At 37.3% G+C, this 27,998-nt stretch overlaps 1 protein-coding gene across 1 annotated transcript; it reads right to left on the reverse strand.

Moving 5' to 3' along the window:
* Positions 1-10: 10 nt before the first annotated feature.
* cftr (CF transmembrane conductance regulator) lies at positions 11-27,997 on the reverse strand. The gene is made up of 27 exons (XM_065283221.2): positions 27,672-27,997; positions 27,080-27,190; positions 26,148-26,259; positions 24,722-24,937; positions 24,318-24,407; positions 21,638-21,801; positions 20,984-21,109; positions 20,300-20,546; positions 18,668-18,760; positions 18,383-18,559; positions 17,867-18,058; positions 13,819-13,913; positions 12,640-12,726; positions 11,763-12,465; positions 11,543-11,680; positions 11,083-11,120; positions 9,481-9,758; positions 9,318-9,397; positions 8,990-9,140; positions 5,109-5,336; positions 4,727-4,827; positions 4,127-4,360; positions 3,082-3,237; positions 2,903-2,992; positions 1,899-2,071; positions 1,619-1,724; positions 11-1,410 (listed from the first exon to the last, which is right to left on the reverse strand). Exons 1-27 carry the CDS (start codon positions 27,722-27,724, stop codon positions 1,198-1,200), a joined length of 4,452 nt encoding a protein of 1,483 aa, XP_065139293.1. The 5' UTR covers positions 27,725-27,997; the 3' UTR covers positions 11-1,197.
* Between the last annotated feature and the right edge of the window lies 1 nt (position 27,998).

Raw genomic sequence — 27,998 nt, forward strand, 5'->3', positions numbered from 1 at the left:
TTTTACGCGTACGCGAGGGTCCGCGTACAGTGCGCGTGACGCAATAGAAGAGTGCGCGCGTACTATACTGATTTTTGAAGCCCTACTTGCATGTGTAGTTCGCGCATGCGCGTTCAGGAGAATTTAGATGTAGATGCGTTGCATTTTGTCACGTCTGCGTACATATGTGCGAGTCAAACAAACTATGCTTTGCAAGACTGTGCGTTCGACCGTGCGCATACGTTGCCGTAAAAATGAAACAGACTAAACTCTTGGCTTACTTTTTAACCGCGGAAAACAAAACAAAAGAAAATTGTGTTTCATGCAGTTATAATAAACGGGGACTGTCTTTCACGCTTCAAAAAGCACCATAAAGTTGTGCATATAATTTGTGTGCCGTATTCCAAGTTTTCAGAAGCCACACAAAATAGCTTTGTTGGGAAATAGAGCTAAATTTAATTTGTTATTCACTGCTTGTTTACTTTTTAAGAGTAAATGATGAGTTAATATACTGTCTATTCTTTAAAGTCTTTTCAATGTTTCAAAAAACAAATCTGAATTTGTTCTCCGGTTTTGTTCACAAGATGATTTTTAGGTGTCTTTATATGAAACGAAATTATTCAGAACTATTCAGCTGGAATTGTTTATCACTGCTTAAATGTTTGCATCTTCTCCCTGAAGCTTCTCGCTATAACACAACATACAGTAAGAGCAGTGATGATGTCATTACTGATGATCAAATCCCCTTTTGTTTAATTAACAACACAACACATGCAGTCTTTAAAAATATATTCGTTAAGTCTTATAAATACTGTATATATATATTTACATATTGAAATAATAAAAAATATTTCCTATAGTTCAATGACAAGAAAATAAAGAGTAATTACCATTTCATTTACATGATTAATACAATCCTGCACTTTCAAATGATGGCAGATATGGTCTCATAATACCGCAATAAATTAAATGTTCAAAGTGAAATTAAATAGATGAAAACATTTGACTTGAGACATAATCAACAAAGAACAGAGATGAATCATATAAGTTACATTAGCTGTACACTTTTAACAGCGTTCAATTATTCCTGGCCACCATACGTCCCATTTTGAGAGGCAATACTTAAAGCTTCCATATCTTGTACATATCATTTTCCTCAAATGTGCTCCATCCAATATAATGTACCATTGAGAGACTTAAAAAACAAGCTTTAGATGTTCAGAGACGAGTGTCTTGGATGTTGTCCTCTGCCTCTTCTTGTAGCGTTTGAGTCACAGAGCTGAGTTTGGATTGAGGGGCGCGCATGCTGGAATTGCGGCGGGGGAACAGTTTGAGGCGCTCTGCCGGACTTATGGCCTGCTTTAGATGACTAGTCTCATTCAGCAGCTTCTGAATAGATTCGTAAGTCTTCACCTGGCCTTTATCCATCATCTGAAGAGAAGAGGGGAAAGGGTTAAAATGAATAGTGTTAGCACTAAAACTAAATAAAGATTACTTTTTTGAATAGCACAAATAAAATGTCTCTACTGAAATGCGTATCCTGATAACTGTATGTGATGACTTTAGACTAAAACAAGCCAATCAATCATGAGTTTGGGGCACGACCAAGTGTTAATGAGAAAGATAGCAATATTCTTACCAAGAAAGACTGACATTCAAGCAGTGGTTCCACTTTATGTTCAGATAGTAATATTGTGCATGTGGAAAAAGACTGTCGCAGTGTCTTCTTTAATATCTTTATTGTGCTGAAACCAAAAACAAAGAAAATCTACCATTAGTTTTAATACAATCATGTGATGTTTCACATTTAATATCTTTAACCTTAACAACTTTAACATCTGGTTCAAGCAATTTGCAGTATTCATTTCATCTTACTGCTCTTTGACATGCAAAACCATTAAAATTTATTTGGGACTTACATTGGGTCAAGGTGAGCACTAGGCTCATCCAGGAGCAGGATGCGGGCTCTGCTGAGGATGGAGCGAGCGAGACAGATGAGCTGCTTGTGGCCATAACTCAGTACATAGCCTCCATATTCCAGCTGAAAGTCCAGTTTGTCGGGAAACTGCTCAATCACTGACTTAAGACCAACCTTTACAAATACATGAAGTGATAACGTCATTGCTTATAAATGTTTTTTAGCAAATTATTTAATTCTATTGCTTTGTAGAATAGGAAAAAGCAAGTGTTTGGTTATTCATAAAGACTACTGTCTTCATCTTTGATAATTATGCTCAATATAATAACATTAGCTCAACTAACGGTGCATTGTTAAAAAATGTTGGTTCAACTTAAAAAGTAAGTTACGTGGTTGCCTTAAAATGTTATGGCACGCAGTAACATCCTCACTCCTGACTGCTACCCCCTCACTCAAACTCTGAGGGGGGAGTGATGATGTTACTGCGTGGCAAGGTCGAAGTGCTGCAAACGAAGTCCTCTTCCGAAGTTCTCATTTTTTATCCACTTAAAAATCGCCACATTTTATTTTGTGCCACCATACTTACTCGTGTAACTACTCATGTAACCATCTTTAAATAAAGAAAACATGAAAGTGTTTGGTGGCTTCTAAATTCATCCCTGTTTGGATCCTAAGGAATGAATGGGGATAGGCTAAATGCTAACAAATTCACAACACGCTGTACAAAGATTAAGTGCACGCATTAAAAAAAAGGAGGTATGTATTCATTCGTCTAAGTTGAGGTAAGAACATTATAAAATAGTAAAAAAAAACGGTTGTGTTTTCCTTTAAAAAATATTAGTTGACACAAAACGTTTTATACAACTAATATTTTTAAGTTAAATTAACTCAAAATTGTAAGGCAAGCAGGTTACTTACTTTAATTAGTTGAGCCAACAAAGTGTGTAAGTTTGGGTTGCGGCAATCGAATCACTGATCATTTGACCTCTGAAGCAAAACACCTACCTCCTCTGCAACCCGCCAAAGTTCCTCATCGCTTCGGCAACCGTGAGGGTCCAGATTCATGCGGAACGTTCCCGTAAAGATAAAGACTTTCTGTGGTGGTGCAAAAGATATTTCCAAAAAATAAGATGGGAGAAGTTATCGAGACAGATGATCAAAGCTGTCCCCAAAATCAGTATTACCTGAGGCACTACGCCAAAAGCTTTCCTCCACTTTTGAAGGGGCATCTTGTTCCAGTTTACCCCGTCAATGGAGATGTCCCCATCAGTGTAAACCAGTCTGAGCAGAGCATTAAACAGAGAGCTCTTCCCAGAACCTGTCCGGCCCAAGATACCCACCTGAAAAGAAACACTAAATCAACCTAACATCTACAATTGTGGAGGTCTTAAAATATGTGATTCAAAATTAAATATTATCCTAGGATTTAAAGGTCCCGTTCTTTCTGTGTTTTTGAAGCTTTGATTGTGTTTACAATGCGCAATATAACGTGTTTATGTATCAATTGTAAAAAAACGTGGGTTTTTTTTCACACAATTTACTGTATACTGCTGTTTTTACTGTCCTAAAAATGGGCTGATGTCTTCCTTGTTCTATGAAGTCCCTCCTTCAGAAATACGTAACGAGTTCTGATTGTGTAGTTTGTTTAGTGTGATGTGATTCGACAGAAGCTTAGCTTAGCAGAGCCGTTTGAGCTTAGCTGGCGACTGACATATTCCTGTGGGCGGAGTTTAGTCAAAAAACTGTTTTATTGATGTCATCAACCAGGAAGTAGAGGGCTGTAGTCCAAACCAGCCGTTCGCTGTTAAAGAAAATACATCGCCTGGCAGTGAACTTTCAGCTTTATAATTTTGCAGGTATTATTTATGCTCTAGCAGCAACATTACACATTAACTAAAGTTTGAAAAATGGGACCAGGAAGAACGTGACCTTTAAAATGCTCTAATACAAAGAAACGTTATGATAAACAATGTTCTGCACTATTTTAAGGCGAGACTTTTGGACTCAACAAGGTAGATAAGTTCACTGGGGTGGTACCTTTATAAAAAGTACACATTTTACATAAGGTTCATAATGTTTTAATCACAGATATTTGTACCTAAATGTTACATATTAGGAATAGGAGCTTATTAAAGGGTACCGTCCCAGTGACAGCTTTTGTACGCTTTGTGAATTCTATTTAATAAAAAAACACAATAGGTGTGAGAAATGAAAGTTACTTGTACATACCCTCTGTCCCCCCTCCGCAGTAAAGGAGAGGTTTTTAAGAACAGCGTGACCCGCCTCTGTGTATCTGACCGTCAAATTCCTCACATCAATCTGACCGTGGTTGGGCCACACTGTGTCAGTCCGGGCATCTACATTCTCAATAATCAGGTCGGAGCCTTTCCCTTGGTCAGGTTTGGATTTGGGCGTTTCAGATGGCAGGTCAATGAACTTAAAAACCCGGTCAACAGAACGCATCTGGAGGAAGAAGGATTAGAAGGATTATGATGTCATCAGGTCCAACATGCATGTGGTTTGTTTAGCCTCTAAATGATGCCTGACCTCTGCGTTTGTACGTCCTTAGGGAGGCGGTATGTGCGCACAGTTACACTCTGTGTCAGTGCCACGGGCAAAATAAAGAGACACTACGTATGCATATCAGCATCGTTGTAACTATTCTGCAGATAGAGCTGCAGCGACGGGAAACAAAATGTTCTGCACCTTGATAAGCACCGTCAGTTTTGCGCTATATTTTTTATGGCCTAACAGAACAGGACAATTTCTGCAGAGTGTGTGTAACAATGTGTGCGGGGGTGCATGAAACAAAACAAAAGACGGACTCACCATTCCATCCACTGCAATGCTGGTGGCAACACACCACTGGAAGGTGCCTAGAATGAGCATTGCCAGGCATATGACGATACCAATCTCACCCGGTTTATCCTCTGTGGAATAATGCACACACCAACAAGCAAGTATAAACATTGAGTACAACCGTGCTTACAATGACCTCAGTTCTGCACTTCAAAGGCATTTTCCAAGCACTGCTTGCAATTACCGCTTAATAAAACCAATTGTCTGTGAAGCTCCCTAAATCAAGCATTCATTGGCTTTTCGGAACCACTATGCCCTTATAACAAATAAACAATGGCATCTGCTCACTCTGCAAGCTCTGGTGCTTGTTAAGTTACGTATCTTGCCTAGATACAGATGGAGGAGCACTTACGGTTGGTTCCTACTGCAATCCAGGCGGTCAGTGTGAAAAAGAATACAAAGAGGATGTCGGAGCGGAAGAGGAACCATCGCAGGCTCGACAGGTAGAGGAACCAGGTGGCTGTATGGGTGTTGAGGGCCTTCTGGAACAGATTCTCAAAGTAGGCTTGACGTTCAAAGGCCCTGATGGTCCACAAACCCTTTAGCGAGATGATGAGGTGGGAGAAGACAGGGCTCCGAGCTAAATGAGGGGGTAGGAGGAGAAAAAAGAAGTTGAGGATATAAATTCATCTGATTCGTCTTCATTTACATTTTCATTATATGGAGAGATCCATCAGCACATTATTTCTTCACTGTAAAAAAAGTCTATCATTTTAACAGTAAAATACTGTATAAATGCTACAGAGTAATACCGTATTTGACAAAACATGTGATAATTGTAGAATTCACTGTGAAAAACTGTAATTAGTTTTACAGGCTAAGACCTTAAATTTAACAGTTAAAACATATAAATATGTTAAAATGTGTTAATATAGAAAAATTAACAATATACTTGCACTATATTGTGGAACAGAGGCAACGAATTTTGGGTAAATTGTTCCTTTAAATGTACTGCATTTTGTCATCAGCTATGCCACATACACTCACCTAAAGGATTATTAGGAACACCATACTACACTGTAAAAAAATTCCGTAAAAATAACAATGTTATTGCAGCTGGGTTGCCGGAAATTTACCGTAGATTTACGTTTATGTTATTTACTAGCAAGAGTTTGTTCAAAGTGAAATAAATTTTAAATATTAACAAGTCTTTATCTTTACAGAATAAAACTATAGATGGTTTCATCGGACGCACGTGATACACGTCTGGATCCGAACCTTACTTCCGGTTTCGTTTTTTAATGGTCTGACTAGTTGCTAAACTGATCTCTTGAACAAATGCCTCGTCGAAAATAACAAATGTTTTGGTTTCCTAGGTAATCTATATGTTGTTTTGTTTGCTTGTTATATAAATAAACTATGTTTAAAGAATTTGTTGTTATTTATTATTAGCGGAGTTTACCGGAAGTTATGTGCGGACCGCGACAGCGGCTTGTTTATGTTGTTACCGCTGAAACGGTCTATACAATAACAGCCTCATGCAAAGCATTCTGGGAACCAGAAATCATCATCAACCTTTTTCTGTTTTTGCTTCAGATTTTGTTTTCCAGAATGTTTTGCTTGATGCTGTTTTTTTTGTAAATGTTTAATGTTCATTTAACTTTGAACAAACTCTTGCCAGTAAATAACATAAATGTAAATCTACGGTAAATTACTGGCAACCCAGCTGCAATTTCTACAGAATTTTTTTACAGTGTACTGTGTTTGACCCCCTTTCGCCTTCAGAACTGCCTTAATTCTACATGTCATTGATTTAACAAGGTGCTGAATGCATTCTTTAGAAATGTTGGCACATATTGATAGGACAGTATCTTGCAGTTGATGGAGAATTGTGGGATGCACATCCAGGGCACAAAGCTCCCGTTCCACCACATCCCAATAATGCTTATTGGGTTGAGATCTGGTAACTGTGGGGGCCATTTTAGTACCGTGAACTCATTGTCATGTTCAAGAAACCAATTTGAAATGATTCGAGCTTTGTGACATGGTGCATTATCCTGCTGGAAGTAGCCATCAGAGGATGGTGGTCATTAAAGGGATGGACATGGTCAGAAACAATGCTTAGGTAGGCCGTGGCATTTAAACGATGCCCAGTTGGCACTAAGGTGCCTAAAGTGTGCTAAGAAAACATCCCCCACATCATTACACCGTGACCACCACCACCAGCATGCACAGTGGTAACAAGGCATGATGGATCCATGTTCTCATTCTGGTTACACCAAATTCTGACTCTATCATCTGAATTTCTCAACAGAGATCGAGACTCAACATTTTTCCAGTCTTCAATTGTCCAATTTTGGTGAGCTTGTGCAAATTGTAGCCTCTTTTTCCTATTTGTAGTGGAGATAAGTGGTACCCGGTGGAGTCTTCTGCTGTTGTAGCCCATCCGCCTCAAGGTTGTGCATGTTGTGGCTTCACAAATGCTTTGCTGCATTCCTCGGTCGTAACGAGTGGTTATTTCAGTCAAAGTTGCTCTTCTATTAGCTTGAATCAGTCGGCCCATTCTCCTTTGATCTCTAGCATCAACAAGGCATTTTCGCCCACAGGACTGCCGCATACTGGATGTTTTTGCCTTTTCACACCATTCTTTTTAAACCCTATAAATGGTTGTGCGTGAAAATCCCAGTAACTGAGCAGATTGTAAAATACTCAGACCGGCCCCTCTGGCACCAACAACCATGCCACGCTCAAAATTGCTTGAACCACCTTTCTTTCCCATTCTGACATTCAGTTTGGAGTTCAGGAGATTTTCTTGACCAGGACCACACCCCTAAATGCATTGATGCAACTGCCATGTGATTGTTTGATTAGATAATTGCATTAATGAGAAATTGAACAGGTATGCCTAATAATCCTTTAGGTGAGTGTATATTCAGTGTTGGGGGTAACGCATAACAAGTAACGTGCATTACGTAATAATATTACTTTTCTGAAGTAACAAGTAAAGTAACGCATTACTTTATAAATGTACAAATTAACATTTCAGTTAATTTTTTAAAGTAATGCGAGTTACTTTTAAGTTTAATTAATTAGATGTAAAAAAAACAATATACTGCATTAAACTGAACGTGAACCAGAGCTTGACATTTTTGTGATGGAAATATGCAATTTCTGAATGCAGAACTTTTCAATCATAAAAAACACCTGCAAAGTAAGAAAAAGTAACATAAAAGTAATGTAAGCATTATCATGAAAAGTAACTAAGTAACGCAATTAGTTACTTTTTTGAGGAGTAACTTAATATTGTAATGCATTTTTTTTAAAGTAACTTTCCCCAACACTGCATATTCAATAACAAAAGTCAGGAAGAGAGAGAAAGAAAATACAAAAAATATTGCCCTGTGCCCTTTTGTCATTCAAGTGACCTTATAAACAAAACAAGCTAATGCGTAAGTTCAGCTACAGTACCCACAATATCACTTAATAATCACATATTTGACATTCATCACATTTGTCCTTGCAAAATTCCTTTCCCTGTTCCATAGGCAAAACAAAGACGTTCGTTCCTCAAAACAATGATGTTGCGTAGTTTTCTAGGATCCCCGTCATGAATGTTGTTACTCATCAGTTGTGGATGATGAGAGAATGATGTCAGGATAGCACGATAGGAAATCCCGTGGCGGGTTTTTAGGACCCTGCCAGCTCTATATTACAAAGTACGGAAAACCGTATTTGCTTTCACTATGACCACATTGACCATTGAGGATAAAAAGACTTCCTATCTAAATGACAGGAGGAGTAATCCAGTATTAAACAGCTAAGATGGGACTCAACTGCGGTCTTGTTGAATGAAGATGACTGCAGATTGGTTGACAGACACCGCCCATGCCACTTCCTCTGAGATATCCTGTCTCTTTTTGGTTGACTCATCCATCCTCTGTTCTTCTGTTTTTCGGACCTAGAACTGACCTCCCATTAGCCCCCTGTCTAAATGACCTTTTATCCCTGGCAGCCTGCCACATGCCCGCACATTGGACACTACAGCTGAAGATATACACCACGTACGTCAAGAACCACCTTTTGTCTGCTACAGGCTTTTCTATAGCTCATTTGGTAGAGAATGGCTCTAGCTAGAAATGCAATGATCAACGGTTCAAATCTCAGAATGTATGCCTTTATGTTGCATTGCATTGAATACAATTATCTACCAAATGCATAAATATACACTCTTCACTATAGCCTGAAAACATGTTAAAAAACATACAGATCTCTGAGCTTCTGATCTGCTCTTACCTTCTGTCTCCAGCTGCTTCAGCTGTTGACCTGTACGGAGGAAATACTTCCTCATCACAATGAAGATGATGGCAAGAGGAGTAGCCACTAGGAAAATGTACGGCCGCACAATGGACACCACGAGGACACATCCTACCACCACCAGCATCAGCTGTAGAAAGAAGAGCAAACTTTAAATGTGTTAAATGCAAATAAGTTTACTTGACTGCATCAGAAGGTTAATTCATTTTCAGTTGTGCAGTATACAACCTAGAATTGGGTGTTACATCAGATTTAGGACTAAACTCGGCAGAAATGTATAAATAAAAATATAAAGGTTTGGCCAAACCTGAACAAAGTCAAACATGAGGAGAGGAAGCATGTCATCTATTGTGGCCATGTCTTTGGTAAACCTATTCATGATTTGACCTGTACAAATAGAAGCAGGATCAAAAAATGAATATCGACAATGTTACTGTATTTACAGTAGTCACACAGAACCAACACCGTACCTGTCTTCATGGTATTGAGCACAGACATAGGTGCCCTGAGGACAGCACGAAACATCTTCTGGTGCAGTTTTTTGGAGATTGTGATCATAGTGTGGACAAACGGAAGACCTCGGAAGAATCCCATAGCCAGGATGCTCTCGGAAGTGGCCACATAAATGTAGAGGATGTAATAACTGCTTGTGGGGGTCACAATGACGGCTGAGCTCTTGTCAGGTACGGACATGTTGGACTTGGTCATATTTGGGTCCGATCTGTCCTGTTCCTCTTTCCAAAGCTCACTGCAATGAAATAAAGGAAATGAATTATGTGGATAACAATGAAAATATTTTCAACCCTTGGGGAGTCAGCTGACATTGGCTTAAAGGATAAGTCCATTTGTCTTAAAAAATCCAGATAATCTACTCACTACCATGTTATCCAAAATGTTGACGTCTTTCTTTGTAAAAAAGAAGAAATTATGGTTTTTGAGGAAAACATTCCAGGATTTTTCTTATTTTAATGGACACCAACACGTAACAGTTTAAATGTAGTTTAAAATTGCAGTTTCAACGAAGTTTCAAAGGACTCTAAATGATCCCAAACGAGGCATATGGGTCTTATACGGGAAACGATTGTCATTTTTGAAATAAAAAAAATAAAAAATATGCAACATTAATCCATAACTTCTCTTCTATCTCCGGTCCTGTGACGCGCCAGTGCGACCTCGCATAATTGCATAATGGCGTGGAAAGGTCATGTGTTACATATATGAAACGCAGATTTGCGGACACAAAGACATTAATTAGTATCATTCGACATACAACAACGTCGGAACGGTCCTCTTTCTCCAACACTTGTAAACACTGGGGCGGAGTTTCGCATACGTCATCCGTGACCTCTTGACGTGATGACGTATTGCATGAGGTCGCGCTGGCGCATCACATGACCGGAGATAGACGAGAAGTTGTGGTTTAAAAGTGCATATTTTTTTATTTTTCTTGTCAAAAAAGACAATTGTTTCATTAGATAAGACCCTTATGCCTCGTTTGAGAATGTTCAGAGTCCTTTGAAACTGCAATTTTAAACTGCATTAAAACTGTTACGTGTTGGGGTCCATTAAAGTCCATTAAAATGAGAAAATCCTGGATTGTTTTCCTCAAAAAACATAATTTCTTCTCGACTGAACAAAGAAATACATCAACATTTTGGATGACATGGTGGTGAGTAAATGATCTGGATTTTTTTTAAGAAAATTGAATAATCTTTTAACTTCGCACCCTCTGACTTCTATACGTTACATTAGTACTACGCTAACTAGTACTTAGGGTCAGGGTTCTGCTGCTTATGTTGCCCATCAATTTTTCTGTGTTTTCTCCTGCATTTATTAATTAAAGCTGCTTTGAAACAATTAAACAATTGTGAAAAGCTCTATATAAATAAAATCGAATTGAATTGAAAATATCATTACATTACAAAATTGGTCTTTGGTGCACAAGAGCAAGTAGTCTGATGAGGTAATATTCACCACTAGGGTGGTAGCTCTTTGTTTATGTTTATACAAAATGTAGCAGAACTATTAGCCTACCAAGTCTTTACAAAATGAGGTGGGAAAGAAACACTTACTCAGTTATTAGAAAAATTCCTGCTGCAGAACCTGCAACCTAAAAACAAGTATGAAAGAAATCGGATTACTGAAGCTAAAAAATAAAGGTAAACATTTATCCTTATAGCAGATGATATTATCTAAAGCAGTACATCCAAAGATGTACCAAGGTATCAACAACAGTAATATGCAGTAATCTGGACCCGCATGAAAAAAAATGCTTCACAAAAGTTTTGCAAATTAAGTCCTATAAATCTTGAATGTTCATATATTAAGCATTCTGGCTAAGTTTATTATATTTTAACCACTAAAATATCATAGTACTGACAGTTCTCTTAGATATTGCAATATTATTTTACAAAATTTCAGAGATTTCGACCCAAAAATGATCACAGAAAATGTCCCCAGTTTCGTTCTGGGCCTCTATTAGGCACATGTAAAATGTATTACATTTTCTCACATTGCAAACATTCAGATTACCTCAATTGCAGCAATAATGAGGATGAAGATCAGAACATAAAGAAGACTTTTGTTATTGGACACATATCTGAGATATGTGTTCCACTTTGTTGTTTCAAACGTCTCCTCTATATCATCTATTCCATCAGCTAAGGTCGCCTGCAAAGAGAAGCATATTAGATCAAGTCGAAGTCTAAGGACATCAAGAATGCAAATCATAACTGGAAAAAACTTTTCCAACCTCAATATTCTCTTCCTCAAGCACTCCTGTGATGTCATAGGCACTGTTTGACATGCGGCGGGTATAGATGTCCAGTTCAGTGGCCAGTTCGCTCTGAGGAACGACGGAGAGCCTTCGACGGAAAGACGTTTGAAGATGTTCACGCCTGCCCTGACCTTGTGCGTTGGTCATGAAGGCTAACACAGACTGTCTTCTCTGACCAGCCATATGCACTCCATGGTTGTGATACACGTCACTTCCCATGAAAGATTCATCCACTAGCTCGTTCTCGGGTACGAGGGAGAACTTGCGGTCAGGTAACGTCCTCCGAACCTCCTCCTCTGGTGCCTGAATGAAAGATGCTTTGCGGGCAGCACTGAGAGGATTAAGGATCACTGAGGGTTTCCTCTCATCTATGTACTTGGGCTTCGAGGGGGCAACCTGACGGTAGGAGGAACGCAAAGGTGCGTTCTCATCCACCGAAACGCGGCGAAGGGTCTCTGTGAGGATAGAACAACGGCGCTCAGCGGTGACGTTGTCGTAGGCCTCCAGACCCAGAAGCAAAGAGCTAAAATCAGGACGCTCCGATTGAAGTTCTGAAAAGGTGCCGTAGAAAAAACTTTCACCGTTGTGTAGCAGTAGGATCTTATCGGCACGCTTCAAGTGGTCGATTTTATTTGTTACCAGGATGCGAGTCTTGGAGGACATCAGCTTACACAGACATCTGAGTGAATCCAAAAATTAAGTTTTGCATCAGTAAATGTATATGTACTTTAAGTTGAAATGCTACAGTACTGTAAGTAGGATGTTTCATTTCTGTTTTTTGATTAGTAGAATTAATCCTAGCAGAAAATGAAAATAACTATACAATAAATATGCAAAAAGATGATATACATACTTGTCAAATATGTCCTTTTCTGTAGCGATATCAAGGTGAGTAAAAGGTGCATCAAGCAGGTAAACATCAGCATCTCGATATACAGCCCTATGCGGACAGAAATAATACAAATGTAATATTTTAATATTGTGTAGGTCCCCCTTTTGCCACAAAAACCTACACAGTATTAGGCAGGTGGTCATAATGTTATGGCTGATCAGTGTACATACACATGCACATTAGGGTGGTCCTCCTTATTTTTCAACTTTTAAAAGTTCATGCTCTCAACCCACCAATTTGTTTGAATAAATTAATAAAAAATTGGGCAAAATTTGTTAAATATTAATTAATATTTAGAGGTTGCTCAAGACCTTTGAAGTTTAACACATTCGCGTATTATGTGATACTTTGTGCTAGCATGTATAATTGTTTAATAATATATATTTATGGCTTATTTGACCATGCTCCATCCTGTTTTAGTTGTGATATGTCTTTCAAAGCAAGAAAGCTTCAATGTGAATAAAGCACAATAGACAATATACACTGGCAATGAGACAATGGCTGAAGCAACACGAAGCAAGTCCGCTATATGGTTACTCGGATCAAAAGAGACTGAAATAACTGAAACAAAGTTACCCTCCAAGAAGTACAGTTTTATGTGTGTTGTTTGTTTTTAAATGGTACAGTTTTTGCAAAAATATGTTATTTTGGAAATATTCAAAGGCTTTGGGCAACCTCTAGATATTGTAGGAACAATTCAAAATTTTGCACAGTGTGTTTTTATTGATATCCTAACACATTTCGGGGGTGAGAGTAAAAATTAAAAAAAAAATTGACCCATTATAAGGACCACCCTAATGCACATATATGTTTTTTTGTTCATTATGTCAGGGCAACTCTCAATAAGTAGGTTGTCAAACTGTCATGATGTCTGGTTTATGATTGCAAGACTGTAAACTCTAAGATTAGACCATATTTTATATTGAGTTTACGGCTATGTAAATCATAAAAAGATACTTTACGTAATTGTGTGTTTTCATTATTAACATGTCATACATATGTGATTTACTTTCTTCCCTAAACGTTAGTGGGAAAGGGCAGCCATTGAAAAGTGGTGAAAGAAAGAAAGCAAGAACTGTACAGGTGCTAGGGTACACCTGAGGAGTTGAGAGATGTTCAGGTGTAGGTGAGGAGACTTACCTGGCCAGAGCCACACGTGCTTTCTGACCTCCACTCAAATTTAAACCCCCCTCAGCCATCGGCGTCTTATCCTTCTCAGGCAGAGCAGCTAGATCCTGATAATAAAACAAACAATACCATTAAACAGTGCAGGTGAATGTGAGACAACTTACAGCAACAAACCTATTTAGAAAGTAGTTGAAGTCAAGCTTCGGATTAATAAGTACAGGCCCAAATAGAAACAGAGCACTTTCCTGTTGCTGAAATATACTATATATTTTTATTTGACCAAACCACTGCTAATTTAGGTGGATGCAGATTCCATGTGGGCCGGAAATAAGATAAAGCGACATGTTTAACTATATAGCATACAAATAAATTCACTTCTGCAGATGTATAGCATCCCTCATGGCAGCCTGGTTGTAAAGGCCAACATAGAGCATGCTGTTCCACCGCAAACCATGACTGATGCTGTAGTTAAAAGAATCTTATGCAAGGAACCACAACATAAAACACAGCAAACACTGGTGATGATCTATGGTGGTCTTTTCAGCGGGGTATAGGGAAAGCAAACCACCATGACTGTTGCTACTTTACATGACAGTACACAGATACACAGAGGACAAAACAAAAAACACTGCATATATTCTGTGCTTAAAAAATGTCTTGCCACCAATGAACACCACACAGCAATGTGAATAAGTCTCCTTTATTGACCTTGTGAAAATGCTTGTTTGCTGCAGGTTTCTTGTTGAATTAATTATTTTAACTATATAAAGTTTTGTTTATTCATATTAAAATAGAAGGTTTTGGTGTATAGACTACATTATTAATAAACCCAAAAAGGTATGGTTTCAAAAACTATGATATACTAGTTGGCTGCAGGTATAAGGTGGGGAGACATTCTCAATGCAGAGAGTATTTCATTAGACAAAAAACTGTGTAGTCCAGGATAAGTAATCAATATCGGTTGTTTGTTTGTTTGTTTGTTTTTCCAGTAAAGAAAGACTTAGTGGGTATCTGATAACAGTGAATTTAAGGAACATGTTAAAAAATCTAAACACAAATAAACTAAACGTCACGACACATAACTTAACATAATTTGATTTCATGCTGAAACTTCTTACCTTGTCATTAGCTCTCTCTGTCCATCGTAGGAGCATTAAAAATAATATTTAAAAAATTAAAGACCCTAACCAAAAAATCAGTAAGCAGCACTGGAAAATGCAGGAGTTTATTTACATCACATACAACTTGAATAGGACTTGAAACACTAGTTTATCAGTGCCACAAAGGAATTACCCAGCTAACAATATTACGTTATATTAACCTTCCTGTAACATTTTACTTAAGTTTTAAAAACTTTTTGTTTAAACAATTCTTAGAACATTTAAAGTCGCAATGAAAAGTAAAATAAAAAACTGTAATTTGTTTTGTAATATTGTGGTGATTTTTACAAATGATTTATCTGTGAGCTTCATTAATTTTTAAAAATTAATGTGCCCTCATAATCTTTAATCAAAAATGCAAATCTCCTACCCTCCTAAAACGATCTCTCTTTACTTCCGGTCAAAATGTATGGCAGGTGGGCGGGGTCCGGGAGAATATCGCTGCGATTAGCAATTAGCAACACGACCCAACTTCAAATGATCAAATCAGATCTTGATGGACAAATTCAAATCCAGCCCTGCCTTATTTCATTTCAGAGGCCAGTTTTACTCGGATACACGTTACCACGGGGAAAATTATGCAATTGATACTTCCGTTTCATGGCGACTTTAAAACGTCCCATTCTTTAGACGTTGTATGAACGTTATTTTTTGGTAAGAACGTTATTCAAAACGGTTTTAGAATGGTTTGGTCTGTTGTTATTAATATTAATTTTCTAAGAGCATTTTTAATAACGTTGTATGAACGTTATAAGAACTTTATTCAAAAAACGATTTTAAAACAGTTCGGTCTGTTGTTTTTAATATTAATTTTCTAAGAACGTTTTTAATAACGTTGTATGAACGTTATTGACATTGTAAGATGTTATTGTTTGGTTTTAAGAACTTTATTCAAAATGAATGATTTAGAACGATTCGGTCTGTTGTTGTTATTATTATACATTTTCTAAGAATTTTTTTACGTTATTAAGGCGTCCCATTCGCCATTATATTAAAGGTGGGGTGCATGATCTCTAAAAGCTAATGTAGACATTTGAAATCACCTAAACAAACACGCCCCTACCCCAATAAAATCTGGACCTTCTTTTGATAGACCCGCACCACACATACGCAACCCAGGCAATGATGTCGTTTAGTAGATACGCCCCCTAAGGTACATTTACATTATAAGCGACTTTGTTGCTGTGTGTCGCTCTTCTCTTTCAAAAGAGGCATTTCTATATCTAGTTGTCATAAACAAATGAGTAACTTCCGCTCCAGTAACTGACGAGATGCGGATGACGTGAATTCTGCTTTGTTCTCATCGGTAGTCGCTCCCGAATGTCGCTCATAATTTGCATAAAGTTTAAAATTTTTCAATTTTGACGCGCGACTGGAGACACCCATCCAGCCGTCAACGGTCACTGTCGCTCGTGTCACCGGATGCCGCCAAGCTTCAATAAGAATCAATGAGATCACATCGCTCTGCTACTGCTAGTCACTTATAGTGTTAATGTACCTTTACTGCTGATTGGCTACAAGTGTGTTTTGGTGGTCGATCTGACTACCTTTTCCAAAGTGTTTTTCAACAATCAGGCACCCCACCTGTTCAAACGTTTCCCTAACGTTCAAAATAGGTTATAAAAACAACATGTTTAAACGTTCTTCGAACGTTATTAAATTTTTTTTAGAATGGTTCAGTCTGTTGTTATATTAAAATTTTAAGACGGTTCTGCTAACAACGCAATTATAATGTTTCTAATGCTAAGGTTTAAAGACTGTTTGTCAATTGCAGATCTACTGATGTTATTGCAAGAACGTTTTTTGAAACTTTAAAAGAACCTTTAGAGAACGTTCAAGTTAAGGGAACGTTAGCTGGGTACATAGCTAGACAACACAAAGCACTTCACAAATTAAAGAGTGTAGCCTGTTAGCCTAGCCTGTTAGCCTTTCCAATTGCATACAGAGTTTAGTGCTTGACTTCGAAGACGCTAGCATGCTAGGAAATCATACACATCTGAATCTTGATCTTTCGGTATACACAAAAAAAGAAAAACCTCATTGTGTATACAATACATTGCAGCTTCTTGCTAGTTAGCACACAAATGGGTAACTTCTCACAGTGCGTTGTTATGTTCTTGCCTCCATTGTAACCACAACGGCCACCTCACACTGTTGTTTAAGGTCTTCTGTTGCTAACAGTCATAAATTGTGCCTGTAATCACCATTAAATGTGAAAACAGGCTTTGTTTGAGGTCCACATTTCCGCCTACGGGAAAGATATGTCACTGGTTGAGCTTTCGGGAAACACTCAGTGCCATGAGATTAAACATATCTGGACCATCTTTGAGGCTTTATCATGTAAAGTTGCTTTGAAACAATGCAACATTGTAAAAGAGCGCTATATTAATAAATCTGACTTCTGTTGTGGCTACAACTGTAACTCTTTGAATTGTAAAATTATGACAAAATAATATGCAGTACTTCAGGTTTGAAGAATCCAAAAACCTAAGATATCTCAAACAAAACTGGCACTGATGAATACACATCAGCTTTCTGCTTGGATGTGAATTATGTTCTCAGTGGATCCCATTCTGACGCTCTTTTCATGTAAGACTCAATTAAACCTGGGGTCTGTTACTCAACACATCGGCTACTGAGAGTGGCACACGATTGGCTGCTTTGGTATCAAGAGATTGAGAATGAGGGGAGAAAACCATATTGAATAGGATAATATGACACAGTTCAACATCTAACAAAGGTTCTCAGTTTAAATGCCAGGTGAACATTCCAGAGAGAGAGAGAGACAGAGAGACAGAGAGGACAAAGGCTACAGGACTAGTAGGTTGAAAGATGAGTGAAGTCAGGCAAAACATTGTAGACAGAGGAATTGCAATGTATAGAAGAACTGAATTTGTTACCTCCTCAAGCTGGCATGCTTTAACCACACTCCTGTACCGGTACTCATTATAAGTTAAGCCAAAAAGGATGTTGTCTCGGATGGTGCCAGGCATGATCCAGGCTGTTTGGGAGGAGTAGGAGATTCGACCGCTGTGTGTGATCTTCCCGGAGGAGGGAACAAGCTCTCCGAGGATGGTCATCAACAATGAGCTCTATAAATACAGACAATATGTCTGAACAATAACAACGTTACACACTCTGAAAACTGCTGGGTCAAAAGAGATGAACCCAACCTGCTGGGTTGTAATTTATCTTATGCTGGATGGTTTAACCCATTGTTGGATCAAGTATAGTAACAGTTGGATTTATCCCTTTTTGACCCAACAATGGATTGAAAATAACAGTTAATTTCAGTTTGCTTTGCACTAAACAGCATGCTTACACATATTTCTCATATTTTGGCCTTACTGCAGGACTGCCTTTCATTGTAAAGTAAATGTTAAAACTTTTTTTGTTTGAAATCCTTCTTACTGTACCTTTCCAGATCCCATCGAACCAGTAACAACCAACATCTCCCCTTTCTTCAGATTCAAGCTGATATCCTTCAGTACAGGAGTCACATACAGGTTGGTGAAGAAGAGGCCTGCGTCTCCGTTAGGATGACCATTAGCTTTGTTCTCCTGCTTGATCCTTTCCAAAAGTTCCCCAGTACCCTGAAAACAGATTAAGGTTATTGCACGTCATATCTGAGGTAGGCCTAAAGCAAATGTTTTCATATTGTAAGTGTAAGGCTATAGGCTATTGAAAGACCTTAGGTTTACCTCATCCCAAGAAGCAGTCACATTTTTCAGCTCCAGCTGTGTGATGCTGAGATCATACTCCATTAACTTGTATTCTTCCTTACTAAGATATTCCTTGAGGGGATAAATGACACAGGTTTATGTTTAAGTTAAAGTTGTGGATACAGGTGAAATCACAGTAATGGGCCATTATTTCGAAATACACTTTACATCATTATACAACAATATGATGACAAGACAATGCATAGGTACAGAGATTTGTTTTAACATGTTTTCAGTAAAAAAAAAAAAATAAGACTGGGGCAGGCTGACATAGTGTTATTCATGTTACAGGTATGTGTTTAAAGATTTGATAGAATTAGAAAGTTGAAAATTTGATCGAAAGCTGTTTAAATTGCAGGTTCTGTTGTGACAACTAACCCCATTTAGGGCGACACTATGCCCCACAACTGAGGTACATTGTCAAAAAAGCTCAATGAGTTTCTTGTTTCTTAGACAGTAAAGGTCAAAGCCAAATCTTAGAGGCTATATATAATGCTACCCAGTCTCACAAAATTATTTACCTATAGTCACATAATTTTTTTATTCTGTTTCGTGGTACTGTCACAAATTTTTGTGTTCTTTCGTGATCGTATCACAAATTTCTGTTTGTGTCATTGTCACGTATTGGTTACTCAACTACTTTTTCCTATTTTCAAACCATTTTCACTTCGGTGTAGGGTTAGATTTGGTGTTTGCGTTAGGATGTCACTTTAAGTATTGGTTTATTGATTTTTTTTTTATATTTTCTAAATTTTAAAACATTGTCGCCTGGCGTTAGGGTTACAGTTGGGTTTGGGTAAGGATGTTATTTTATGTAAATCTAACCCTAAACCGAAGCGACAATAGTAAGAAAATAGGACAAAACAGTTGAGTAACCAATACGTGACAATGACACATAAACAGAAATTTGTGATACGTTCACGAAAAAACACGGAAATTCGTGACAGTATCATGAAAAAGAATCAAAAAATTACGTGACTAGGTACGAATAATTTGATTTTGAGAATCTACCCTGAGAAAAATATATGAAATGTGACAACTATATGTGCAGATGTTTGATTTGGTACACTGTGAGAAAAAATTGTCAAAAATGGTCCAAAGCTGTCACTTGGGCAGTACCCTTTATAAAGGTCCAAATGTGTACCATGTAGGTTCAGATATAAACACATTTGTTACCGATATGTACCAACATTTTAGGTACTAACATGCACTCTTTGGTACCAATATGTACCTCTGAGATACTAATATGAACTCTTTATGTGCATAGGTGTACTTTTTGAAAGGGTACCCAGCCAGTGACAGCTAGAAACCATTTTTAACCATGTTTTCGGACAGTGTGTATGACACAAAAATGCACTTTAAAAATGGGTTCCACCTCCCTTACGAAAAAGAACCATTGTTTTATTGAGGTAAAAGTGTAGTAACCATATTTTTTGGTGTATTGATTGTTATCAGCAAAGCCATGGTTTTACTACACTAATCATGGTTTAACTACGGTTTTCAAAAAACATGTTTTTTTTTGTGGTTTACTACAGTAAACATGTTTTTTGGTTTTAACTGTAGTAAAACCATGGTTAATTTTTGTAAGGGTTTCGGCAGGGAGAAACTCACTTCAATCTTCCAAATGAGCCGCATGGTGTCGTACCACATCTGGATTGAAGCTGGCAGCTGTCGAGTGACAGTCATACGCAGCACCATGCAGTAGGACAGAGTGGTGAATATGCGCCTCAGGTTTATGCCTCGACTGAGGGCGTGAGGCACCACTGCCGCCACAATGACGAAGATGGCAGAGAAAAAGTACGCCGAGCTGTAGAAGTAACGTAGGGAGCCAATTTTCCTGGTCAACTTTACCTCATCCCTAAAATCAGTTTACGGGAACAAAGAAAGACAAAATGAAGGGGAAATGCCAGATGGGCAGAATATTTGGAGACTGTGTCATAAGATATCGAATAGCAATAAAAACAACGGCACATTGATTCTCCTAAACTGAGCTGATAACAACACACAAAGGCACGCCGTGTGCTTCAGTAAATGTAATACTACAGCGAAACAGACAGAGGCTGGCTACAAAACCCAGTCTGATCCAACACACACACACACACACACATATATATATATATATATATATATATATATATATATATATATATATATATATATATATATATATATATATATATATATATATATATATATATATATATATATATAAGCTTCTATAAAAAAATTATTTTCAATTACATTAGCAAGGTTTGACTTATAACAAATGAAGAAGATCTGAACTGAACATCTTACTGTCTAATATTCTTGATGAGCGTCTCCATTATCTCCTCCCAGCCATAGGCTTTCACCGAATGCAGGTTCTCCATGATCTCTGAGGTCAGAGCCAAACGCTTGTTGGTTAGCAGAACTTTTTGTGCTCTGATGGAGAACAAAACCCAAGCAAAATATTGTAATGATCTGTCTGTGCTTACAGCACGCCATGTCCTGTACATAATAAACACTTCAGCATGCGGTGGGTGTTTAATACAGTGCATCTGACTAAGCATGATATATTAATGCCTAAAAAATGCACTGAATACCATACTGAATTGGGCATCACACTTTTTAAAATGTCCTTCGATATAACATGTCCAAAAAGTGGCTTGTGATGATATTCAAACTGGTCCACAATATTTAACATTTTGTTTGAAAACCTGTTGAGATCTTCACAATAACACAGCTTGTCCAGTCTGTGTGCTGATCTGCCTCTGCTTTGACCAACATTGTTTACATTTCTCAAAAGCACAAGGTTAACTAACTTTCTGATTACAAAAGCAGAACTGAACTACCTGTTCACACTCATCAAAGACTATAAATCACAGCTGAAATGTCTGTTTGTGTGGGAGTCAATAGAAGAATCTCTGGAGAGATTAACCTATTGGTGTTTGAGAAGAATTTGAGACTTACTTGTAAGGACCCATTTTATGTGAGAGGAAGGCTTGGAAGACCCCCAGTAAAGAGATGGCGGCCAGTGCACAAAAGCTATTCACATCAATGAGTTCCCAGATCAGACCGGTACACAGGATGCATTGCAGTGGTGATATCCACACGAAATGGGCCATACTCAAGCTCTGTTTCAGAAAAGACAAATTATACGTATTGAATATCTATCACTAAACTGTAGACTAAATTGAATGCATGTAATATTGAGACGAAATGTTAAATTATCTCTTATTTGTCACTTTTTGTAAGTGTCTGCTTAATTTACAATGTAAAGATACAACAGATGCCACAAAACTGATACCTAATAATTTAAGCAACCACTAAAGGGATGGTTCACCCAAAAATTTTAACTCTGTCATCATTTACTCACTGTTGTTCCAAACCTGAACACAAAGAAAGATATTTTGAGCAATGTTTGAGCAAAGAACCATCGACTTTCATAGCAATATTTGAAAAGTTTGGTTCCAAAACGCAATAAATCAATTTTGACTAATTTCTGTAAAAACGTTATCTATAAGGAAGTGACCAGATAAAACCCCTATTTTCTGTAACAAACTTTCACATAGCATCTTTAGTTTATAATAACATAAACAATTCAAATCCATAATTAGATTTTCAAAGATTTATTATAAAAACAATTTTTTTTCTGCAAAATGCTCTAAATCCATGATAATTTTTTATAAATTGCTATAAATTGAATCAATATATTAATGTGCATTCATCTTTGCCATGTTATATTCATTTAATTGACTAGTGGTATACACTGATAAAAAAATAAACATTAGCATTAATCAAAACACTTACTTTGTCATATTAAGAACACTGTCATTGCTGCAAGACGTCGTTGCTGAACTTTTTTGACAGCGATCAGCTGTAAAATGTTTTGGTCCTGCTCGATTTTCGTTGACTTCAAGCAAAATAGTGGAAAGTTTTTCATAAGATTCCCTGGGGTCAATGTGTTAGCATGAGAGAAGCTTGATGCTGTCGTGTGAAAACAAGCAACAGCCGGCATTTTCCTTCGCCAGAATACCTCTCACGTAATTTATTTGATTTTGATGGCTTACGTTTCTTCCAACCCATTTTCACAAGATGCGTACAAATGACACGCAGTGTGATTATCGTGCAATAGATATGCCAAATTCCGCTTTTGCGTGCATATGATACGCCAGCCCTTTCCATTCACTTATATGGCGAATCGTTTCGTGTCATTTTATTTATTGTTTTCTCATTTGTTTACTGTTTTTTAAACCATTTTCGCTTGGGTTTAGGGTTAGATTTCTGATTTGTTTAAGCAGGTTATTTAATATACAGGTTTCTATATGTTTTTGTCTATATTTAAGCCATGGTCGCTTGGAGTTGGGGTTAGAGCTGGGGTTTGGGTTAGGATGTCATTTTTAAATAACAAAAAGTTGTTCTAACCCTAAACCCAAGCGACAATGGTAAAAAAAAACAGAAAACAATTGAGAAAACAATAAATAAAACAACACGAAACGATTCGCCAATATAAGTAAATGGGAAGGGCTGGCGTATCATATGCACACAAAAGCGGAATTTGGCGTATCTATTGCACGATAATCACACTGCGTGTCATTTGTTCGCTTTTTGGTGAGAATGGGCTGGTTTTTTCCCAGTCAAAGAAAACCACCACAGGTTTATCAATGACATCAAAATTACTATTTTGTTTTTGTTTGTTTGATGATCACGAAGTACAAAGTAGATGAGGAAAACTAGGATTCTGGGTATTCAATGCGCTGCCATTGTTGTTTACAATGCGTGGAATGGTGCGCTGTGATTTGTTGTGCGGATTTATTGTATTCTGCAGAGAAGGAGGACTGGCGTTTATCACGTTTTGGAAAAAAAGAGATGACAGAATAACATGGAGGATATTGGATTTTGCGTAAAATGAAGAATTTCTTTTTAATACTGACCAACAAATAAAAATAGGTGTTTATCGCGTTTTGGAACCAAACTCTTCAATTTTTTCTACTATGAAAGTCAATGGAACTTCATTTCATGGTTTATTACAAGGATCTTCCTTTGTGTTTAGCAAAACAAAGACATTTATAAAGGTTTTTAAAAACATGAGTGTGAGTAAATAATGACGGTATTTTCATTTGGTATTTCTGTTTGAGCTAAATTCCAGCCACACACATGTAAAATTTCATTTCACATAGAGGTCTGAACCCGTTAAGAAAAATTATAATACAAATAGTACATTCTATTCCTTATATTTTCAATAGCAACCAATGTTAGAGACAGCGCAAACACTGAGAGGAGAGGGGCAGCAGAACCCATATTAAATGAAAGTGTTAATTGCTTCAGAACACTTACAGAGTGTATCAATATTCAACACCTTGGCTCTACCTTCCTAAGAGCTTCTAGAGTTCAGCCATCATCCCTTCTGAAGAACCAACCCATTCATGTCTAACGTTTGGCTTAGTTTTGTATTATACAAATGCCCTTGGTAACATTTTCAAAAATCATATGGCTTGTGTAATAAAGTAGTGCCTGTTTAATGCAACTTTTTTGCTTCAAACTGGCCAAACTGGTCTATATTGTAAACTTTCAAATTTCACAAGACTTATGGAGAACATGGAAAACATGATAAAAGCTGAAATGGAGAATTCATTTTTCTTATACTTGCCTGATCAAACTTTCCCAGATTGGCTGACATCAGACTGACCAGCTGACCTGTGCTGATCTTGTCCAAGACTCGGCTAGAGAGTTTTAAGGTCTAGGGGTCAAGGTAAGGAACAATTCATACAATTAATAAACAATTATTATGAATGTTTTGTCCTATTGATGGTTTTAAACGTTCACGATAAAAATGCTGGGTTATTTTCAACCCAGCATTGGTTCAAAAAGGGACGACCCAAGCAGGTTGGGTTGTAATTTAACCTATGGTATGCTGGGCTGTTTCAACCCAAAATGCTGGGTTGTTTTAATCCATTGTTGAGTGAAATATAAATGACTGGGCACGTCCCTTTTTGACCTATTTTTTTAAGTGTTGTGTGAACCAGGACAAAACAGTGAGAACTGAATGCTAACCTTTTTATAGATGATGCTGAAGAGAGCAATCCTGATCTGCATGCCCAGGCGGTGAAGCCCAAACATGGCAGGCTGGAGCAGGAGAAAACGAGCGGTGAATAGCAAGCCAAGGCCCAGGGCTAAAAAGTAGCCCATAGCTCTTTCTGGTTCATGTGCAGGGTCAAATGACGCTATGATACGCCCTAAAAGCTGTGGTTGCACTGTTTTTGTAGCCTCCTGAATGAGTAGAAATACAGACAAAACATCTTCAGATTTACATTGTTTTAACTGCACATACTGCATATGAATCATTATAAAAATTAAAGACTTGACACTATAACAAACAGTATAACAATGACTATAATTAGACAATTCGTACTAGAGATGGATGTTCAAGTAAATAATAAATTATTAGTACTTCTACTAACAAGTTACATCAGAGATACCATCTAAACTAGGATAGAAATCACACAACATCATTCCAAGGGCCTACAATATCCACCCATGTGCAAATAATTACCAAGCTACACTCAAAAAAATTGTTTGTTCAATCAACATAATTCAATTAAGGAAAACTTTTCCACGAAATAAGATTAGGCTTGTACAACAAGAATACAATAAGTTAATTTAAACAAATAATCTTTTGTTGCACCAACTTAATAAATATATTTATATTGGTCATAAAATTATCTTGTTCAATAAACTAAATTCAGATAAGGAAAACTTTTCCACGAAATTTTTTCTGGTCTGTTCAACAAAGACAAAACAAGTTTATTCAAGCAAAAAAGTCTAGTTAAACCAATTGTCAGTTTCTATATAATACGAATTAGCATAAGCACACGTTAGCATGCTAATGACACATTGGATGGACATGTGAAAAGAGACTGATCTTCAAACAGTCATTAACACAGTTAGTGCTTTTTAAAATAAGTACGTATGTCACATCCACAACTTAACCACAAGCGCCACTCTTCTGCACGATGGTAACCAAACAATTCGTAAAAATATAACACAAAATCTTCTAAATCAATAAGATAAACCAACATTAAACACTATAAAGTCTTTCTCTTTACCTAAAAATGCATAAAATAACACTTAATTTAAAAAATTACTCTTCAAAGGCAGTTACATGCAAAGCATGCTGGGAAATACAGATTCACGGCCCAGTAAGTAATAGCAACAGAAATCATTAATGTGGTCCCAATATAAAATGATTGAGTTCATGTAATTTTTTTAAATTTAAGCAGATTGAACATTATAAAAATAGGTTGAGACAAAAAAAATACAAAATTGTGTTGTATTAACTTGTTTCATTTAAGTAAATTAGACAAGGTGCAAAAAAATTTTTTTTGAGTGTATAGTATTTATTTAGACATAAATCCCAGAAAAAAGACACAGAATAAACACAGGACATATACATATTAACAGACATTCTTTAGACACTTACGCCTATATACAGAAGAACGCCAAATAACAGAAAAGGTCGGATGAAGCATCGCGCGAGTGCTCGCAGTAGACTGGGGTTTTTCTTGCCAGACGCAACTTCTCTGTCCCATTCTCTGTTTAGGAAGAGAGGAACGTTAAACAGCCTTTTGCATCCACCCACCCACAATAAAACCAGTATGGTCCACATTGTTTGTTACACTCCTGTATAACCAGGGTGATTTAACTATCTTATTAAACAGCGCACTGAAACCGGCTCCAACCTGTTAATTAAACAAAAAGTTCAAATTCCCAGCATTAGAGGAATTAAAGAAATGCCCATCATCTATCACTCACCAGGTGCCTGGCACTTTTAAAGGTCATATTTGATGCCCATTAGCAGGCACTAGCATGAATGTATTGTGGTTTATGTCAAGCATGGCATGGGAGGAACTTTACCGGAATAGACAGGGTGACATTTAGGGGGGTTGCCCACATTTTTTTTTACCCTTCTTTTGTCAAAAGCAGCACACAAACATTGTCTTAAAGGTGTGATATTTGGCTGTGTTGAGTAACAGTGCTATTGAGGACTCTTAAAGTAACAATAGAAAGCAGGGCTGTGAGTTCTGTTTGGGTCACTTCATTATGTAAATGTGTTCACTTCAAAACAGTGGCACTATAGGCTTTATTACAGCCATGGACATTGGATGGAGAGAATAGTAAAAGATTTAGCAAATCACACCAAATCCAGAGACTACAACATAACGCCATTGTTATAAAAAAATACACATATTGAATAAAATGTTTAAAAATAGACATGGTTTACATAAAATGTCATTATAAATGACAAAGCTGGTGCAACTGGAAATTAAGTAACAAACAACACATTTTAATAACCAGAATTTGCATCACAAATTAAGTAATGCCTCAAGAAGATGTGAGAATGCAAATACTAACTTTTCCAAACGCTCTGCAAGCACATCAGCTGTATCTTGACTAGGAGCTTGATAAACATCAGATGCCTTCAGTTTCTCTTTAAAACCCTTTCTCATAATAGGGTTTGTCCACCTGCAAGCAGTCAAAACAGATACATTTCTAAGTAAAAAATACCTTATTAGTTTTTAGTCATGTACAATAACATGAAATTCTAATCTTGAAATCTATGTATAGTCCTGCAAACACGTCTTAATGTCAAATTAAACCTGCTTGTGTAAAGCAAGACAATTACGCAGAAGTTTTCTCCACGTTACGGATTATTAAACAGAGCTTAATCATTTACTGTACTTATTTAATGTACAATGTTGTAAAAATGCTCAAAAATTGGCTTATTTGTTTGAATGAATGAAACACTACGAACGCTTCAGTTATCAGGTTTACAAACGCCCTGCGCACTCAAGGCTACACATGTACAGAACGAAGAAAATCAACTAATAGAGTAAATGTTTCTTAAATAAAATATATGTGTCCTATGCCAACACCGCTTTAGTTTATTAACTAAAGTGAACACACAAAAACACCCAAACATCCGAATATTCATGTTGCGTCTTACCAAAAGAAGTATCTTGAAAGGCAGTTAGCATCCTCCACAGGTGATCTCTGCATCCTAAAAGTACCCCGGAGATGACACCACTTACATCGGGTGTCAGTTTAACTTTTCTCCCTTGAAAGACGATCCTTGGTTTCTGTCCTATACAGCGCGCAAAGCGAGCGCTGATATTGCAATTGGCAGCCGATATTTAAGACGATGAAGAAAAACTATCTCGTATCTAAAAGCGTTAACAAGAAGAGTCCAGCTCAGTGTAATCTTGCCTATACAGAGTCCATAATGACGGGAGCAGTGATTCAGAGAGAGAAGTGCGCTCTCATAGCCAAGCAG

Source organism: Paramisgurnus dabryanus, chromosome 9 (assembly GCF_030506205.2).
Source record: "Paramisgurnus dabryanus chromosome 9, PD_genome_1.1, whole genome shotgun sequence".
NCBI classification, from domain to species: Eukaryota; Metazoa; Chordata; class Actinopteri; order Cypriniformes; family Cobitidae; genus Paramisgurnus; species Paramisgurnus dabryanus.